Source organism: Tursiops truncatus, chromosome 8, assembly GCF_011762595.2.
Source record: "Tursiops truncatus isolate mTurTru1 chromosome 8, mTurTru1.mat.Y, whole genome shotgun sequence".
In the NCBI taxonomy this organism is placed as follows: domain Eukaryota; kingdom Metazoa; phylum Chordata; class Mammalia; order Artiodactyla; family Delphinidae; genus Tursiops; species Tursiops truncatus.
Genome location: NC_047041.1, coordinates 93,556,623 through 93,577,362, shown reverse-complemented (window position 1 = coordinate 93,577,362; position 20,740 = coordinate 93,556,623). Strand labels below are relative to the sequence as shown.

Genomic DNA, 20,740 nt, shown 5'->3' with positions numbered 1-20,740 from the left:
CAGGACCCCTGACATACCTTTAGGGAAAAAAAGGTAGAATTCATTGAGCGACATCTCACTTTCGATTTGCAGAGAAATTAAATATAGTGAAACGGTTTCATACGTGGATGCTTTGTCCACCTCGGCCCATCAGTTCCTTTCCTTTCCTTTCCGCTAAGGGTGCTGAACACAGGGCAGCTGAGAGCTGATGAGATCTGGGAAGCACCAGGGGCGCTTGAGTCTCCCTCAGCAACACACTTCTCCTCGGTCATCTAACCCTTGCTTCGGGGGCCTCGAGGTTTCCACAGGAAGCGAAGAAAGAGAATATACACCAAAGAAAGATCCTGGAGACCGGGTGTGTTCCAAGTGTGAGATCAATTTCTTTTTATTGCCATCTTAACAAAAATACTTGGGAAGGCAATCTTTGATTCCAGCATCGGAGGGCAAGGCAATGCCAGGCAATAGTCAAGCCATCGGGCTGTCGGACAGGGGGAGCAGGAACCCCCAGAGAACCACAGGCTGGGAGAAGGAGCCCAGGACACAGGGACGTTGCAGTTGCCCTCCATTCTCCCGCCACGGGGCTAAGCTTGGGCTGGGGTGAGAAGCAGGACTCCAGGAATGGCGGCAGCAGGCCCTGGGCATAGCAGTCCTCCCAGCCCCCACCCAACTCTGGCTCTAGGGGGCAGGTGTGGCAGGATGGAGGGCTGGGATATGAGTCAGCCTCAGGCCAGGGAGCAAAGAGGACACACAGCTGAGCTGCACCCACGTCAGAGCTGAGCTTGCATCCGCCACTCCCCGCCTCCCGCCCTAACTCTAAGAACCGGGCTCTCTCCCCACACTCCAAACCCAAACACGAAGCTTCGAGATGTGTGTAGCTAATGCATACGCAGCCCAAGCAAGCAGAGGCAAGGCATGCTGGGACCTGGAACGGGACAGGAGCCCTGCTGGGCTTGGGAGGGGCCAGAGGAGGGGTCGCCTTCTGGATCCCGAGACCTAGGCCCTACTTCTCCCCAGCCACTGGCTGCCAGCCTTCGTGCCGGGGCGGGGTGGGGTGGACTCGCGCCCTGAACGCTGCTGTGGCCTCCCACTGAAACCCCGAAGAGCTGGGCAGGGGCAGGAGCAACCCCCCTCCCAAGTCCCACATCTGGTCTCTGACAGGGGAGCTGGAAAAGTCCACAGACCTGGCTTCCAGTCCTGGCCCCGCGACCGACTACTGTTTCATGTGTATGAAATGCAGATGACGATGGTAATAAAGTTGATCACAGTACCCGACGTGGCTGCCTCGCGCACTGTCCTGAGGACCCACTGAGATCACACGTCTGCGAGCGCAGGGAGAGACATACAGGGCTCTGAGAATGCCAGGTAGTCTCCCCTTCCTCCGACGCCGCCCCCCTCTTCTCCCGGCCCCACAAAAGGCAAGCATGGCAGCTGAGCACACGAGCGAGGGCAAGCGGAAGGCCAAGGCTGGGGCGCCACCCGCCGGGGCTCAGAGCCCTGGGGGAGGGGAGGACAGAGCCCTCCTGGAAGGGCTGAGCTCTGCTTGCCCATTCTCAGGCCTCACCCTCCTCGAAAGCAGCAGCCTCAGGGCCGGGGAGGCTGATGCGGCAGCCCTGAGGACGGAGAGCGGGATTCCATTCGGATGCCCCCCACTCTCGCTCCCCCTTTCCCTGCAAGGCCTGCTGCTGTGGGGTGCAGACCAGGAGGAGGCCGACCCTCAGGCCAAGCAAGCATCAGGCAGGCAGCTTCTCCTGCATCTTGAGCACCTGCCAAAGATGAGGGAGTAGGGCTGAGCCCAGGGCAGCCAACCTGTACGCAGTGAGGAGATGACAGTCCCCCCAACACCCTACAAGGGTCTTCGATCCTGGACACAAGAGACTGGCCCCTGTCTCAGGGCCAGACACCCCTCCTCCATCTCTCTTCCTCCCAGCGCAGACTGGCCGGCTTACAAACTGTGCTTTCTCTTCCGAGACCTGGTAGTCCGTGCGTGGGCCGGCGCTGGGGGCGCCTCTGGGGGCTCCGCTGGGGGAGCCTCGGCCCGGGGGGTGGAGCCTGCGGGCGCTGCCCCGTCAGGCCCCCGCTGAGATGCCTGGACCCCATCCCGGATCTCTGTCAGCGTCTGGCACATCTGGCTGACACGGCTGGTCAGCTCGGCCATGGCCTGGCCGATGGCCTGCATGCCACTTGCCATGTCCCGGTGCACGGTCACCAGCTCCTGGCAGAACTGCCGAAACACCTCAGTCTGCTGGGTGTGGGTGTGGAACAGCTGCCAGTCTAGGCCTGTGCTGGGTGGGCCGGTGTGTGGCCGAGGGGCCCTGCAGGTGGCCTGGGCCTGAGGCGAGGGCCGGGGCAGGGCCTCGGGCTTGCGGCCCACTGTCTCGGACTGGTCAGAGGAGGAAGAAGAGAGGAGCAGGGCGGGCCTGGCCAGGCAGGCCTCTTCCTCTGGTGACGGCTGCAGGGGCCCCCGGAGGGGCTGCCTCGAGGGCCCGGGCGTCTCCTCATCTTCATCATCTTGGGGGACAAAAAAACAAAGAAGGGCAATTGATTACAACTGCGAGAAAGAAGGCAGCCCTGGGCTCGGACGCACCCCCCAAAGTTACCTAGCCTCCCCCCACCCTGCTACCCCTCAGCCTCGTCCGGCACCTGCCCCCCCCCCCAACCCGTAGAGAAGCACCTGCTCCCTAGATCCCTGAGGTGCTTGGGCCAGGCACGCCTGGGGAGACAGGTGAGCATGAACAGTGCCCAGGTCCCCAGGTCCCCTTCCTTGTACAGGAACAGCAACTTTCTAGTGGGACCCCAGCCCCAGGGATGGCACGTCGACCCAAGGGCTCACTTCCTCTCTCTGCGGCTCAGTTTCTGCAAAGCAAAGGTAACAACTGCTCTGCCTACCTCCCCGACCACTTGCCCACCTAGCAGGGTTGTTAAGACTACACAGGAGGACAGACAGAAAGGCACTCTGCGAAGCTCGAAGAGCGACACCTGCCAAAAGGTACTGTGATGCTCTTGGCCGCCCTGAGTTCCCGCCTCCATGCGGCCATTTCTGAGCTGCTTGGGGCCACCTTGTGGGCCTGCTGGAATCTGCAGCTTTAGGTCATAGAGGGGGAAGCTGACAGGCTGGAGAAGGAAGGGAAGGGATGGCTCTGGGACAGACAAGCCCAGATGATGCAGAGCAGATCTACCTGGGCGACCAGCCCTGCCGTCCTCTCAGCGCCCCAAGGCAGGCTACCCGAGCAGACACACCCCTTCTACCTGGAGCACCTGACGGCACACAGAGACCATCAGACAGACTGCTACAGGGAGGGGCCCAGCCCTGCACACGCGGGTCTCGGCGGCTCTCTCGTGAGCTGGTTCCCACAGCAAGAGCGAAAAGTATACAGGCTGACCCTCCTGACAGGCACACCTCCCTGCCTGTACCTGGGGGGCTGAATTCAGAACCACCCCAGGGGAGGTGACAGGAAGACAGACAGATTCCCGTTGCCCTGAGCCGCACGCCTCCGAAGGGTCCCGGCATCTCACTTGGGCCAGCACAGCAAGAGAGCCTAGTGCCTCATGACCCCCACTTGGCAGACACCCATTCTGGAAGGGCAGGGTTGAAAGAAGTGGGACGGGCTGCCGTGATGCTGCTCCCTCCCTTTCAGGGCCTCATTCTACCCAGCCCCTAGCCAAGTGCCGTAGCAGCTGGGAAAAGGAGGCCTGGACCAGCCTGCGGTGGAGGGGTCCTGGGCCCCCTACCCAGTTCAGGTCACATTTGGTAACCTCATTACCTGTGGTCTCGGGGAGACGGAAGGATGAGCAAGACAGAATTTAAGGAACAGACTCCACCAGATGCTAGCCTTCTCCCTTTTCTCATAATTAGGTAGCATCATCCTGAAACTCCCGGATACACTGATTCGGCGGGAGCTGGCAGACCCAGGGTCAAGTCCTCATTCTGAATCAGGCTCTGAGACCACCTCTGTGTCTGGAGCTTAACTACCTCATCTGGACAACATGGAAGTGGGACCGGATGATCTCCTCCTTCTCTCCTAGCTCTCAATATCTGACTCCGAACGGCCACCTGTCAGGAGCCCCGGCCAGACAGGAAATTAGCAAGCTCCCTGCGGCAAGGGGCCTGGGGAGGGGAGGCTGGGTCTTTGTGAACCATCTTCCCGAGGGCTGGTGTTCCTGGAGCCCTGCTGCCCGACTGGTCTCTCACAAGCCAGACAGCCTCCAGCTGGGACCGCGGGCTGCGAGTGGGGGGCAGGTCTGTGCAGAAGCGCAGCTGAAGGGGGTGCAGCCCCAGCAGGGAAGGGCCTCGAGTGCTCCCCCTTCTGGTGAGCCCCGATAAGCACTACAGCCCCAAAGGACGCCCCGTGTAGGCCAGGAGATTCCACACCCCCCAACCCTTGGCATCCAAGTTCATCCTGAGACACAGGAAGCAGAGGGGAAAGAGGGAGACGAGTGCTGGGGAGCAGAGGGGTGGAGGGGGCCATGCAGAGGGGACCCAGAGCACAGAGAGGGGGTCCTAGTAAGAGCCCTGGGGCGGGGGTTTGTGGGGGGGGGTTGGTGGGAAGAAAGAGGCAGAGTGCAGAGAGGAGAGAAGGCAGAGTGGCACCGCGGAGGGGAGTGTGGAAATAACACAGAAATAAAGACACTCGGAATACACAGACAGAAAGGACTGAGCTTTCGGGGCCTGGGACTTGGCTGGCTTCCTCTCGCGCCCCTCCCCCTCGCCTGCTACACGGGGCTTCCCTGGCTCCTCTCTGTTCCTGGAACGTGCCAAGCGCCTTCCTGATGCAGGGCCTCGGGGCCTCGTACATGCTGTTCTGCCTGCGAGGCCCTCCCCTCCCCTGCGCTGCGCCCCACGGCCCACGCGTACCGGCAGGCTTAACTCTTCCTCACCCTTGGTCTCAGTTCAACTGTCATTCCCGGGAGCCTTCCCCAGCCTCGGTGGATGGCCAGTCCACCGCTCCTGCGCTCAGACGGGCCGCTACATAATCTGCAGGGTCGAATGCAACACGAAAATGCGGGCGCCTCGTTCAAAAACTAGTCTGAGTTTCAGGAAGGCAACCGAGGAGCAGTCAGCCCAGCTCCGGCCTTGAGAGCGACGGGCCGCACACCCAAGTAGTCAGCCCTGCTCTCAGTACCTCCTGTATTTGTCCTTCATGCCTTCTTTCAAATTTCCTTGCGCAATTATTTAATTAAAGTGTGTTTATTCTCACGAGTTTAAGGAACGTCCCAAGAGCAGGGGCAGGGTAGGTTTGTTGTTTTTTTTTTTGCGGTACGCGGGCCTCTCACTGCTGTGGCCTCTCCCGTTGCGGAGCACAGGCTCCAGACACGCAGGCCCAGCGGCCATGGCTCACGGGCCCAGCCGCTCTGCGGCATGTGGGATCTTCCCGGACCGGGGCACGAACCCGTGTCCCCTGCATCGGCAGGCGGACTCTCAACCACTGCGCCACCAGGGAAGCCCTAGGGTAGGTTTTATGCCCATCTCTGTCTTCCCAGCTCCCAGCGCAACTCCCGGCATGGTGTTCAGGAAATATTCTCGAATGAGTGAAGGGAAAGAGGTAGAGAGGACAGAAGTGGGGGAGGGAGGGAAGGACGGAAAGACTGGGCGAGGCAGAGGGACAGGAGAAAGAAGGCGGGTGCAGGGGACTCCGCCAGGAGTGGGTGGGGAACAGGCAGGGGCAGCCCGGGGAGGGGAGGCGGGCGGTACTCACAGCTGGTCGAAGGGCTGTCGGTACCATCCAGTTCCACCCTGGGGAAGCCGCGCCCGGACCGGGCTGTGAGCAGCGCTGACTCGATGGCCCTCTCGTGGGCAGTGAGCACGATGGCGGGGGCCCGGCCCCCAGCCCCTGGGCCCGACAGGGACTTCTGCATGAAGGCCAGCTTGTCCTTGGTCCTCCGTTTCATGTCATCCCATCTGTGCTTAATGTCCTTGACGGAGCGGGGGACCTGGCTGACGGAGGTGATTTTCCGAGCTATGCCTTCCCAAATCTTGTCCCTGTCGGCATGGGACAGCCGCATGGTCTCCCTCCCAAAGAGAACCGCTTCGTGGTGGGTCACCTCCGTGACCAGAATGTCCAGCTCCTCCTTGGAGAACTTGGGCTTCCTCTTACGCTCAGCCAGGGGCACCACGTTCCTTGGGTTGAATATCCCACAAAGCACAATTGGGTAAATGACCGTCAACGCGGAAGGCCTCCTCCTTCCTAATTGCCGGCCCCCAGCCGGGGAGCCAGGAGGCACCTGGGCGCCCTCGCCCGCTCACCACCACCACACCCTCTTCCTAGCGACAGGCCCCTTCCACTGCTCCTTGGAGGGCAGGAGGAGATGCGGCGTACTCGATGGGAGTGCTGGACGGAGCCGGACGCCTTCAGTTTCAGGCCCTGCCTCGCCTCTGACTAGCTGTGAGAGCCATGGCCGCTCAGCAGCCTCTCCTGGTCCCACTCACTCCATCCGGAACCCGAGTAACAACTGCACCAACCTAGGGGCTTGTTACTAAGGAGGCAAAAGCACAGCGATGTGAAAGAGCTTTAAAGCCCTGAACGGGAATAAAGGATCCTTATTGGGGTTAGGGTGAGGCCATTGCCTCTACAAAGCGATCTTTACCTAGCGCCATAGACCCCGGTGGCTTGGAGGAAGACCTTTACGCAGTGAGACTATTTACAGTGGGCTTCCATGGGGTGTGGCCTCGCTGGTGATGCCCATGATTAGGGCGTGGCCACAGAAAGCCTGTTCTGTCCTGCGGCTCTTCCCCTTCCCAGGCTCCCCAGCCCCCACCTCTGGGTGTGTACAGGCTCCCCTCCCACTGGAGCGCTGGCTGGCAGCAGCTCCTCTGGGGGCGGGCTGCTGTGCTTTTGGGCAGCTCATGGGTAGAATGTGAGGACCCCATGAGCACCCATCGGGAGACAGGTTCCACTTTGATGGAGACCAGGAATGACCTCGGCTTCCATCTGCACAGAGCAGCCAGGGGCCCCGGGCATGGGCACAGCACAGCCCTGACCCCTCTGGCCTGGCACCTACGTTGGCTCTGCAGCTCCGTATCTCCACAGTGTGGTTCTGTCCACTCTTTAACTCATGCCCAAGGTCCCAAAGGTCCATCCAAGAGAAGAACCTAGGCTATGGAGGGAGCCTGGTTCACTCCTCTGGCAGGTGCCGAAGCCACAGCAAGACGCAAGGGCACAGAGATCCTTCAGCCTTCACCTCCCCCCCAGAATATCACAGCCCAGGAGGCAGGAGAAGGAGTCCGAGACTCTGTCACCTGGCCAAGACAGTGGCAGGGCCCGGGGCTGGGGCCTGGGCCTTGCACTCAGACAGACTTTGGATGAGAGGCTGAGTCTCCTGTGCAAACCCCATTTCCCCCAGTACCACCTCCAAGACCTGCCAGGAAGGGCTTCCTAATCTCACCATGTGGGATCAGGAAATTCTTTGTTGGTGGGGGAGGGGGCATCCTGGACAATGCAGGATCTTCATCAGCATCCTTGGCTTCTGCTCGACAGAAACCAGAAGCATCTACCTGCAGAGGTGTGACAACCAAAAATGTCTCAAGGCGCTGCCAATGCCTCCCGGGGACAAGAGAGCCTGTGGCTGTTGGCCACTGATTTCATGAAGGCAGAGCACCCACGCTCATCACGCGGGCGCCCGTTCTCTGCCTGGCCTACCGCTTCGGGTTTGAGGAGGTTAACCAACTCCATTCGATCATCTGCGAGAGCCTACGCTGTGACAGTGCTAGTGAAAGTGTCTGAAAGTTAGGAGGAGCTGTACAAATGGAAGCCTTACCTGAAGGGGAAAGGAGGGTTCCCAGGATGAACTGGCTTCCCCCTCACTCCAACTACCACCAGAAGGCCATCTCCCTGGCAACAAACCATACACCCAAACCCAACCTACTCCTTGAATCTCCAATGAGACGAGGGCCCACCATCTGCGACAACCCTGGCGCCACCCTGGATCAGAATGGGTCTTAGAGCAGGAACAGGATAGATCCCAGGCCAGCAAGATAGCAGTAGCTGAAGCCACCCCACACAAGGCCCAGGAAGCCATGCTGTGCCTGGTCCCTTGTGTACAAGCGGAAGCAACACCGGCCTAGACGCTCAGAGATGTTCTGCTACTGACTGACTGCATGATCTTGAGTAAGACCCTGCCCTGCTCTGGGCCTCAGTGTAGCACTGTAGCATGGAGATCAGAACAGAGCAGTGGTTCTCAACACCAGCGGCGCATCGTAATCACTCTGGAGAGCTTTAAAAATGACCAATGTCCTGGGCTCAGCCCCAGCCTGATTAAGTCAGAATCGCTGGGTGCTAGATGTCCACTCAGTTCGTACAGATGATGAAACCCCTTCTTTGCGGTTACCGTAAAGCCCTGTCCCGGCCAAAGCTTCAGTGCAGAAAGGTCTGACCCAGACTTCACTCAAACACACTCTCCTTTGCTTGCCTAGAGCCACACCAGAGCTACAGGCCAGGGGTCTGGGCCATGCAGCCCATCTGACGACCTGCCCGACACCTGGCCCCCACTTCCCACTTCTGAGTCTTTGCTCACAATGTCCTCAAATGAAAGCCCAGCCCCTTTGAAGGCCCAGCTCAAAGGCCCTCCCCACCCCTGCTTTCATCTGAGCCCTCCCAGCGCATTGTCCATGCCTCCATCAAACAGCCTTATTAGAAAAAGCAATTTCCACGGCGGAAGGTGTGAGTCCTGGGAGGGCCAGGGGGGCAGGGCTGGGCCCACCCATCTAGGGCGCCCAGTACAGGCTCTGACTCGCCACAGGTGCTCAGGAATGGGTGGTGAGTTGCATGTGCTAAGCTGACCTGCACCCGGCGGTCGCGGAGAAGAAGAGAGCAGAGGTGCCCGTCCACCTTCTTGGAGCCACTTTCAGGGCATGGCTGACCTGATGCTGTGAAAGGGGGCTGGGGAGGGGGTGCCTGTCCCCACAGCACAAGGCTGGGGCCCGCCTGTCCCTCGGTGCCTCTGCTTCTGCACCTGTTAAATGACGATGAGGACAGTGGCCCCGACAAATAAGAGGGTGAATCCTTAAGTGCCCCGGACAGTGCAAACTGCAGGCCACACACCAGCGGGCCTCAGGTGGGAGCCCATGTGGGCAGTGGGGCGCCGGGGAAGGGGGCTGGAGAGCTTACCACGGCCTCCCCACCTCAAACCCATTTCTCCTCATTTGCTTGGCACGTCTCAGGGTTTAAATCCAGCAATCTCCCTCTTAGCGAGGCCCTAACTGCCCTCCCTCCAAGCACAATCTCCTCAACCTCCCAGCCCCCAGCCCCCAGCCCCACGGGGCACAGAACTGCACAAACACCGACAGTGGGCCTGATCCACGGCACGGTTCTGCCCCTGGGTCCAGCCCTCTGAGGCCTCCCTTCCCTCCCAACCCAGCTCCTAACCCCCGTCACAGCTCCTGAATCCCAGAGAGAGGCCACCAAGGAGACGATGAGGCAAGCCCGGCCTCCCACACTGCTGGCTGACCCCACCAGGCAGGGCCCCCCAGCACACCACACAGGCCAGCAGCACAGAACCCAGAGGAGTGCCCTCGGTCCCGAGCTCAGCTCGGCCGCCTCTGGGTGACCCTGGACCCGTCCCCTGCTCTCTCTGGCTGGCCGTGAAGGATCCTTCTGGCGCAAACCTCTGTCCCAAGCAATGGACAAAACCAGTCTAGCAATCGAAAACTGAGCTAGAGACTGTGCCCTTTTCTCTGGGGGGCTTTTAAACAATGGCTGGGGGCTGCACTGGGATGATTCCTGCACCCCTCCAGCCGGACTCTGCCTGTGAGAGGTGTCACAGTCCTGTGGCAAGGACACGCCCCCCCCCCCCCCCCGCCCCCGACTTGGGAATGCTGTCAGGAGCCTGGGGCCTAGGGCTTCCAGAAACACTGACAAGGGTGTCCCAGTAAATGACTGGTCTGGCCACAGGCCTCCTCCAGAGCCCCCTGAGGGAAGCCTGTGGGAGCTGGAGGGTTGGTCCCCCAGAGCTAGACACGTCCCTGCAAAGAGCAGTCCCGGGGCCTTCAGGGACCTCTAGCACTGGAGACCCTAAAGGCCCAACATGCTCCCTTGGCAGAGTTCGGGCAAGGCTCCCGGGAAATCAGCAGACAGCAGGACTCACCTCATCCAGTTGGCTTTAGTCTCATCTGACCCATCAATGGACTTGTAGCGGTTGTTCTTGTCCACAATCTGGAAGACAGAGAGAGAGTCTAGAATGGGCATCCTCGAGGGTGCTCTCGTGTCTCTGGACTCCTCTCCAGACCAGGGCCCAAGGACACCACACAGAACCTTCCCGAGCTCTCCCACTGCTGCAGGACTGACCCCTGAGCTGGGGCAGGAATCCCATCTCCCTCCTCTATCTTGATGGAATACCCAGCAACATGGCCAACAAGCCGCATTTCCAATAGCATCACGTTGCACCGCCAGCTAAATTCAGTCCTTCCCCTCTCTCTATGGTTTCTGTGGGAGACAGAGGCTGGCACTGAGTGACTGGGCATATGTGATTTCGGAGGGCTTCTCCTCTCCCCAGTCTCCAAATGTTCAAGAGCCTCAGGGTTTGCAATGGGCCCCTTCATCTTCTATAAAATTGTCTTTATTTCATCATCACTTTCGAATCAGAGTTCAGCTGGATATGGAATTCTAGACAGATGAACTTTATTTTCTTCCAACAAATAAAGACTGCCAAAAAGGCTGCCATAGGCGCTTAAGCAACCTACTGTCAGTCTAGTGTTGTTCTTTCACGCATAATCTGTCTATAGTAAATTTTAAGACTTCCCCTGTATTCTTGATTGTCTGCAGTTTCACTATGTGGTTTTGAAATGGAGATTTACTTTTTAAAATTCTCCTCATTACTGGTCAAGCACATTACTTGATAAGGACTTATTTCAATTCTGGGAAATTCTGAGCTATTGTGCTTTTGAGTACAGCTTCTCAGTCATTTTCTCCAGTCTCTTCCAGCAGAATTTCTATTAAACAGATATGGTAGGAGCCCAATCTATTCTCCATGTCTTACAACTACCCTTTCATAATTTTCCCTCTTTATCTTTCTGGGTGATGCTCTCAGAAAATTTCTCAGAACTCTCTTCCAATTCACTCATTCTCTCTTTGACTTTGTCTGGTCCAGAGTTTATCTGTCTGCTGAGGTTTTTCCTTTCTTTCTGGCCTTCCTTTTTATTTTATTTTTTCCTTCCATTTTAAATGACTACTTTTAATGCAGTGAATATTTTTCATTCCCAGGATTTTCGATCGGTTCTTTTTCATACCCATTTTTTCTTATTCTGCCTCTTTTTTGTTTCATAATGTTGTGTTCCTTCTTCTTCTAACAGCTTTATTGAAGTATAATTAACATATAATATACCATTTGATAAATTTTGACAAATGTATATATCACAATCAAGATAACAAACATATCCATCACCCCTAAGAACTTCTTCAGGGCCCCTGTAATCCCTCCCTCCTGCTTCTCTCCACATCTCCCTTTCCCAGTCCACAGGCAAATAGTAAGCTACTTTCTGTCACCATAAATTACTTTGCAGTTTTCAAGACTTTACACAAGTAGAATCAAATGGAAGGCATGTCTGCCTTCCTTCACTCAGCACAATTATTTTGAGATTTGTTCCTACTGATGTGTGTATCAGAGTTTATTTCTCTGTATTGGTGAGTAGTATTCCACTGTTTTGATGTGCCACTATTTTTTTTTTTTTTAATCTCCTTATTGATGGACATTTGGGTTGTGTCTAGTTTTGGGCCATTACAAATAAAGCTGCTAAGAGACATCACTAATAAATCTTTGTATAGACACATATGCTTTAATTGCTCTTGGGCAAATAATTAGTAGTGGAATTGCTGGGACACATGGTAAGAATAGGTCTAACTTTTAAGAAACTGCTAAACTGTTTTCCAAAGTGGTTGCACCATTTTACATGCCCACCAGCTGTGTGCGGGATTTCCAGTTGACTCACATCCTTGCCAATACTTGGTATGAACAGGCTTTTTCATTTTAGCCATTTTGATAGGTATGAAGCAGTATCTCATTGTGGTTTTAATGTGCATTTCTCTGATGACTAATGATACTGAATATCTTTTTGTGCACTCATTTGTCAGCTGCATTGTCTTCTCTGGTGAAGGGTCTGTTCAAATCTTTGGCCCATTTTTTAAATAGTGGGGCTTTTTCTTATTGTTGAGTTTTGGGAGTTTTTAAAAAATATATTTTGGATACAAGTCCTTTATCAGGCATATGTCTTACAAATATTTTCTCCTAGTCTATGGCTTGTTTATTCACTCTTTTGGTGGTGTCTTTCTAAGAGCAGAGGCTTTAAATTCAAACAAACAAATAAAAACTCACTGTCTTTTTCTTCCTAATGGATGTTATCCTTACTTTATTTCTTTGAAGATCCTAAGGCTGTGAGTGTTAATTATCTGTTATCCCTTTCATCCACAGTAACAGAACCCCTGGATTATAACCGAATACCTGGCTACCTGTAATAACAGAATACATTTCTTGGCTTCTCCTCTGGCTAAGTTCTGGCCAATAGAATGTAGGTGGAAGTGTCATGTGTCATCTTCCTGAAAACTTCTTTAAAATACAGCTGATAGGGCTTCCCTGGTGGCGCAGTGGTTGAGAGTCTGCCTGCCAATGCAGGGGACACGGGTTCGAGCCCTGGTCTGGGAAGATCCCGCATGCTGCGGAGCGACTAGCCCCGTGAGCCACAATTACCGAGCCTGCGCGTCTGGAGCCTGTGCTCCGCAACAAGAGAGGCCGCGATAGTGAGAGGCCCGCGCACCGCGATGAGGAGTGGCCCCCACCTGCCGCAACTAGAGAAAGCCCTGGCACAGAAACGAAGAGCCAACACAGCCATAAATAAATAAATAAATAAATTTTTTTAAAAAAAGGCAAAATTCCTTAAAAAAAAAATACAGCTGATATATGCGCTTCTACTATCCTGCTGCCTGGAATGCAGATGTAATGGCTGGAGCTCTAGCTATCAACTTGGACTATGAGGCTATAATCCAAGCATTGAGACAGTGATTAGCTGGATCAAGCTTGGTTCCTGAGGACTTAATACAGGCTCAGAAGGTATTCATAGAAGAAAACTTAATTCCTGTTTTGCTTGAGCCACTGTTATTTTGAATCTCAGTGACTCACAGTCAAACCTACTCCTGATTCAGATCCTAGTTATTTTAAACTCATTTTCAGAATGTGCTACTATTTTTATTTTAATTAGAGTGAATTCATTTGTCATTGTTTTTGAAGGCTGTCTTTGTAACATTAGTGTTCTTCATTAGTTCTGGAGGTTTGGTCCAGAGGCTCATCTTGAGTAGGAGTTTGTCTGCCTACCTCTTGCTTTTTCTCATTTGAAGCAGTCAACCTGGCTCCCCTCTCCACCTCACCTGGGGCACTTCTATTTCATAGTACCCTACAGGAGCTAAAACTGATTGCACTAGACTAGAGCCCTACGGGCCTTTGTTTTCAGTTCTGTGATCACTTCATGTTTCTCTCCTTCTCTCTCTCTCTCATTTTTTTTCTTTTTCTTCTCTTTTTTTTTTGGCTGGGGCTCAAAGTGTGAACCCTCAGTCCATCTGAATTGCAAGCCCTCGTGCCCCCTCCACACACATCTTCTTTACCTATACTCTTTCTCTGGACATTTGCATCCATTTCCACACTCTCAATCTGTTCATTACTCACAGATTTTCATCTCAAGCCCCAGGTGTGAATATCTGATTTCCCATGTGACACGCCCCCTTGGATATCTCACTGGCTGCTCAAACTCACCTCAGGCTCCACCCCCAAGCCTGTTCCTCTCATTTTCCCCATCACAGTATTTGAAACCACCATCCACTCAGGTTTCAGAAAGAAAGTCATCCCTACCAAACCCCAGTGAATTGTAACACTTTAAATGAATGAACTGTACAGTATGTGAATTATATCTCCATAGAGCTGGTAAAAAAAAAAAAGGAAAGTCATCCTTCATGCCTCCCTCTTTTTTAAATTTTATTGAAGTATAGTTGATTTACAATGTTGTGTTAGTTTCTGCTGTACAGCAAAGTGATTCGGTTATACATACATATATTCTTTTTCATATTCTTTTCCATTATGGTTTATCACAGGAGACTGAATATAGTTCCCTGTGATATACAGTAGGACCTTGTTGTTTATCCATCCTACATATAATAGTCTGCCTCTGCTAATCCCAAACTCCCAGTCCTTCCCTCCCCCACCTCCCCTCCCCCTTGGCAACCACAAGTCTGTTCTCTACAGCTGTGAGTCTGTTTTTGTTTTGTAGGTATGTTCGTTTGTGTCGTTTTTTTAGATTCCACATATAAGTGATACCATATGGTATTTGTCTTTCTCTTTCTGACTTACTTTAGTATCATAATCTCCATCCATTTTGCTGCAAATAGCATTATTTCATTCTTTTTCATGGCTGAGTAATGTTCCACTGTGCACATGCACCACATCTTCTCTCTCCATTCATCTGTCGATGAACATTTATGTTGCTTCCATGTCTTGGCTATTGCAAACAGTGCTGCAGTGAACATAGGGGTCATGCCCCTCTCTCTTGATCCCCACATATCTAATCCCTCAGCAAGTCCTCCAAACCAAATTTCAAAACTGCTCCTGTCTCCACTGCTTCCTGCCATCATCAGCTCTCCTCCAGACAACTACAAGAGGTCCCTACTAACCTCCCTGATGCCATTCTTAACTCTCCACTGATTCTCCTCAAAGCAGCCGGAGGAATCTATTAATGTAAATTAGATCATGTCACCCACCAGCTCAAGAAGGCATACACTGTACTTACAATAAAATTCATACTTAGGTTCACTGCCTTGAAGGCTTGTACGACCTGGTCCCTGCCTACCTCCCAACTTCTCTCAGGCCTCTCTCTCCCCCTTTACTTTTCTGCAGCCACAATGCTGCAAGAGTGAGACTTCACGCTGCCTGCCACCTCTTTTCCCCACTCTTAAAAAAAATGATATTCATGAAATATCTCAAGCATTCAGAAATTATAAAGAGTAATGTAACTGACCACCTTGTACCCATCAGTGAGAGCCAAAAAAAATGACCACCAGCATTTCTGTCCCGGACCTCTGTCTCCTCTTGCTTCAGGAAGATACATAGATGCTGTTGAAGACCATCTCTGCCTCCAATTCATTCTCTTTCCCACCCTCCCTCCGTCCTGAAGCTGGAAGGGAACCTTCTCAATTTTACTATACAAGGATTTCTTCTAAAAACAACGTACAGAACCATTTTGCATGTTTGTACAGTTTACAGAAATGGCACCCAAGTGAAGGTATTATCACTTTGGCAACGTTTTCTAAGTTTCGCACGGCTGGTCCCTTCCTATCTTTTGGGTCTCGGCTTCTGTCACTTCCTCAGAAGAAGGTTTTCTTGACCTGAGCCTCAGGTAGGTTCTCCCCTTCCACACCCTGACCTCCACATGCCTCTCTCAGTATTATCTCTATAACACTGTCCTGTTGCTTCCTTTTAGAGACCCAATTGCAGGGTTTGTCTGCTTGCCAATGTGGTAACTGACTGCCTTCTCTTTAGACCATAAGCTGGTGACGGCCAAGTGCATGGCTATCTGCTCATGACAGTGGCCTGGCCCCGGTTCCTACCACGGGGCACGGCACACGGTAGAATACTGGTTGAATGAATGAAGGATTGGATGAAGAGCCAAAGTATATACTGTTAATACTTGAGTATAAAGGAAACGAGTGGCGTGCTGGAGCTGGCTCGTACTGGCTAACGAGAGCTGACTGCGAAATTTTCCAGAATCTCATGAACCAGTTATGAAACACAGCCAGCATAAATTACATAAACTTACAATTCAATACATTCTATTTTTACGAAGGTAATATATACCCAAAGCTTCCTAATGATTTTACTATATTTTACGATATCAGTGTTCTCGAGGGTACTGGCATCTACCGTCTCCGCATGGTAGAGATACTATAGAATAACTGTCACGATATATCTCTTCCCAGCTACTCATTTCATGCCTTCATGTTGGCAGCTTGAAACCAGCCATGCTGGGAGCCTTGACATCAAGAAAACTGGCACATGTATCCTGCAGTACAACCATCAGCAGGCAGCAGGTTGCTAAATATTTGCTAGCACATCACACCATATGTTTGTATGTGCTTAGACAGTCTGCGAGATGCGTTTCAAACTCTCACCTCTGGTTACCTCTAGAGGGGAGGGCAGAGGGAAGGAGGATGAAGCTTTTGCTCTGTTTGTCTAGCTACAAGACTATACTGTCTCCGTGGCTTAAAACTCTCAGACAAAAAAGAGAAAACATGCAGCTCAGGCTTCCCCTCCCCCGGCAATCTCCCCAGATGACACCCCAGTCTACAGGGACCTTCCCCTGGAATCTCAGGGAACCCTGTACTTTATCATAATACTAACCACCCTTCATTATCATTTTCAGATTGCTCCTTTCTCTCTGCGGGGAAAAGAGAAGCATCTGTAGGTCCCGCAGCCAGTAGCAAGAGCACCTAGTGGGTAGTGAGAGTCGCGGAGCCCGAGGAATCGGCTAGAGCCTCAGCGTCACCACCGACGAGCTGAGTGGTCTTAGGCAAGTGACTTCCCTGGTCAGGCTTCAGTTTCCTCCCCTGTAAAAAGGGGTAAAAACCGACCTTGCGGCACTGCCATAATGACTGATTTGGAGGCGCTCCATAAGAGGTCGCTGTTAGCACCGTGATCGTAATGGTGATTATTAAAGGGACCAAATGTTCGTTCTGATTAATTCTGGGTGGTAGGGGTCAACAGTAGTTGTAATCAGACTTTTTGCAGCTTCAGCTCGGCCGAGAGGCCTGAGTGGGAGCCGTGAGGGACACAGGAGCTGCCTGAGGTCTCTGTTGCTGGCTTCAGATCCCCCTAAGATCTCCAGGTTTGCTGAGGGATGTTTCTTGGTTTATCGTCCCTGTCAGTCAGGATTTTCTCCAATCGAGCATTCATTCATTCAGCAAATATCACCAAGGGAGCAGCTACAGTGACAGGCTCTGGGGATAAAATGGTGATCTGGGAAGACAATGTCTTTGCTCTCACAAAACTCACAGTCCAGGGGATGCAGAAGAGAGGCCACTGTGCTGTCCCGTGGTCAGCAGTGTGGTGGGGAATTCTGTGGAACACGGGAGCGCAGAGCTGGAGCCCTGTACCTGGTGGTCAGTGGAGGACTTCTCGGAGGGTGTGGAATCTAAGCTGCCGTCTTGGAGAAGAAGAGGGCGAGGGGGTTCTAGGTGGAGGAAGCAGGGGCGCGCAGGATCACGGAGGGTATTTAGAGCACATCGCATGTTACTGATTAGCCCTGCCATCCGAGTAGACAGCGGGCTGTGGGCCTCAAGTCCTGCGACTGAGATGGTCCACGAAGGCCCGGTCAGGGCCAGATGCTCGGGACCAAGCCCAAGAACACTGGTTTCCCAGCATCCTCCTTTGCCTCATCCTTCAAGGTCGATTCCTTGGCCTTCTGAACCCAGCACTTCCTGGACCAGCCCAGACTCTGAACACTGTGATGTGAGAAGGACTTTGATAACCTGGGCCTGACCAGAGAAGGACGACCTGCATGGTAAGAGGGTCCCTTAGACTGGAGAAGAAGAGGCTAGAGAAAGCAGAGCCGTCATCAAATGTGGGAAGGACCACAATGTGGGGGAGGGCAGGCAAAACCAGGACCACTTAGAGGACACAGGCCTGAACTCGGCGTGAGGAATATGCATGCAGAACGGTCCTAAGATACACGTTCTAACATGCAAAACCGTCCTGCAATGGAACAAGAAGCCTTGTGAGGTGGTGAGTTTCTTGTTACTGGAAGTATTTCAGCAGCAGCAGGATGACTCGTTGTCAGGGAAGCGGAAGAAAGAGTTTCCCCACTGAGTGGAAGTCTGTCCTAAATGACGTATAAAATTCTGTCTAAGAATTTTATGATGCTATGTGGACAGATCCTCAGAAAATAATATAAAAAAACATAAGGTTTGGCTCCCTGGGTCAAGCATGGGTCCATGTGGACTAGAACACTATTTCTGACCATGGTAATAATTAACAGAGACATCAATAATAAAACGTCACCCGCTGCCATTGATGGAGCGATTTTACTGTGCCAAGTACTCTGATCTCATGAATTCTCACAACTCTATGAAGGTAGCTACAACTATTATCTCCATTTTACAGACTAGGAAACTGAGGTTCAGACCCAGTAGGCAACTTGCCTGAGGCCACAAAGGAAATGTGTGGGGCAGCTAGAGTTTAGGCTCTGCAGGTACAGCCCTTGCTCTTAAGCGCTCTGCAGAGTGATGGATGTCACCCCAGGCTCCCCCGAATGACCTCATCAGAATCAACCAGGATCGTGTCCTGGGGCCCTCTCCGGTGGACTTCCAGCTTTGCTGCTGGTTTGAGCAAATCATTATCTTTCGCATACTGATGCGAAGGTCGGCATTTTAACAGGGAGGAACATTCTGCTTTGCGGCAGAACGTCTGCCACAATCGAGGATTCACTGTTGGACTCCTCTCAATAACCAGGTGCTGGCAAGACTGGATTTTTAAAAACCTGATTTGCCTGCCACTTTCCAGGAACCCAACGAATCCATAAAACGTTCTGATTTTCAGCTCTGCAACTCCTCTTAGAGCAAAGCGGTTACAAAAACGATTTGTGAAGCCACTGACAGTTGCCAAAGCTCTTTCACATGTCTCAGATGCTCCTCCCAGAAGCCCAGGAGGCAGGCGGCATCACCTCAGTCCCTGGCCACTTCCCAGGCTGGCTAGCTGAAACGTAGAGAGATAAAGAGGCCGGCCTGAACTTGAACTTGAACGCTGGCTCCTGCTATGCCCAGAAACACGGAATGAAGAACGCTTAAATTGAAAGGGGGCCTCTGAGATTATTCAGGGCCTGGGTTCCTAACTTGGTGTCTATGGATGGACTTTGGCCAGGAGAATGGGGGGCAGTCCCTTAAAATGTGCATAGCATTTTATGAATATACATGAGTATAACCCCCTAGGTATACGAGTATATGAGTATAACCCCCTAGGTATATGAGTATATGAGTATAACCCCCTAGGTATATGAGTACATGAGTATAAGCCCTTAGGTATATGAGTATATGAGCATATGCGTATAACCCCTTAGGTATATGGGTATATGAGCATATGAGTATAACCCCCTAGGTGACTCAAGAAGGCTCAAGAACCATGATCTAACCCAGCCCCACACCTCCCGCACCACCATTTAACCGATGATGGAATTAGTACAGTCAGCGCTATGTATCTGCGGGTTCCACACCCACGGAGTCAACCAACCAAGGATCAAAACTATTTTTAAAACTTTTTTCCAGAAGTTCCAAAAAGCAAAATTTAAATTTGCCACACACCAGAAACTATTTACATAGCATTTACAATAATTTACATAGCATTTACATTGTATTAGGTATTATAAGTATTCTAGAGATGATTTAAAATACACAGGAGGATATGTGTAGGTCACATGCAAACACTGCACCATTTTAGAGAAGGGACTTGCGCACCCATGGATTTGGGTATCCATGGAGGCCCCTGGAACCAATCCCCGCCGATTCTGAGGAACAACTGTACGTACTTCCTTTCATTATTCTATTTATCAAATTTCAAAAAGGCCCTGGAGACCTGGTAAATGAGGCATGTTTACATACAATCCCAAATTCCACATCCAGGTTTTACAACTGTAATTTCAGTCATCCCCCCCAGCCGGTCCTGAAACCCACGTGAAGCTGACTGGAGATAATACAGCTGCAACGTGCCCATCACCTACTACACACCAGGCACGCGACAAGCATGAATAATAGCAACTCATGGGGTACGTTCCATTAGATTGTGCATCCCCATCTGATGGATAAGAGAACTAGAGCTCAGAGTAAACGGTGACCAGCCCCAAAACACGCTTCTTTCAAGTGGGAGGAATGCGAGTCCAGAGCCCCGTCACCAATGCAGACAGCTCTTCCTTTCCCAAGTCCCTCTGCTCTGTCTGGAAAAGGCACCCACAGAAACGACCACCCTCTACCCTGAACACACTCAGCCTCACTCTCCTTGGTAATAAATCTGGCTGTTGGTGAAACTGATGAGATGAGCCCTTGGACCAGGACTTGAGGAGCGGGGTCAGGAAACTGGCCTGAATCCTGTCTCTTCATTATGCCTGACATGAGGGTCTTGGGGCAAGGGTGGGGGAGATAGCCAGGAGAATGTGCCCATCTGGGAGGCAGCAAAAATGCAAATAAGAATGGGCATGCTGTCAGACAGAAATTAGCGAGCAACAAACTTTATACATCATGCTACAGACCTGAAAGGTCTTCCTGGTTAACAAGGCAGAGGGAGGTGGTGACAGAGGCAGAGGGGGGTGGTGACAGGACAGGTGTGAAACTCACCCCGTGGGGTTATTCAGAACACAACCTGCACACCCATCATGGGCAACTCTCCCTAATAACCAGTGAAATGGACAAGAGACAGAAAAAAGCAGAGAAAAACCCAAAGGCCCACAAGGAGATATCGCTTCACACCTACTAGGATGGTTAGAATCAAAAAGGCAGGTATCAGTAAATGTTGGAAATCAGAAGAGAGAAATCAGAGCCCTCATATACTGTCGGCGGGAATGTAAAACGGTCCAGTCACTCCGGAAACAGTCTGGCAGCTCCTCAAACAATTAAACATAGAGTTACCATATGACCCAACAGTTCCATTCTGAAGCACAGACACAAGAGATGGGAAAACATATGTCTACACAGAAACCTGTACACAAGTGTTTACAGTAGCATTATTCATAATAGCCAAAAGGTGGAGACAACCTAAC

At 52.4% G+C, this 20,740-nt stretch overlaps 1 protein-coding gene across 5 annotated transcripts in view; it reads right to left on the bottom strand.

Moving 5' to 3' along the window:
- Positions 1 to 20,740, bottom strand: part of PRDM11 (PR/SET domain 11) — an 89,701-nt gene that overhangs the window by 19,653 nt on the left and 49,308 nt on the right. For 4 of the 5 annotated variants that reach the window (XM_033860516.2, XM_073808808.1, XM_073808806.1 and 1 more), the window contains one exon: positions 10,057 to 10,124. In XM_033860516.2, coding sequence (XP_033716407.1) covers positions 10,057 to 10,124 — 68 coding nt within the window. Of the gene's footprint in view, positions 1 to 317; positions 2,488 to 5,672; positions 6,095 to 10,056; positions 10,125 to 20,740 lie in introns of those variants that run through there. The other variant, XM_073808809.1, reaches the window with a different exon arrangement.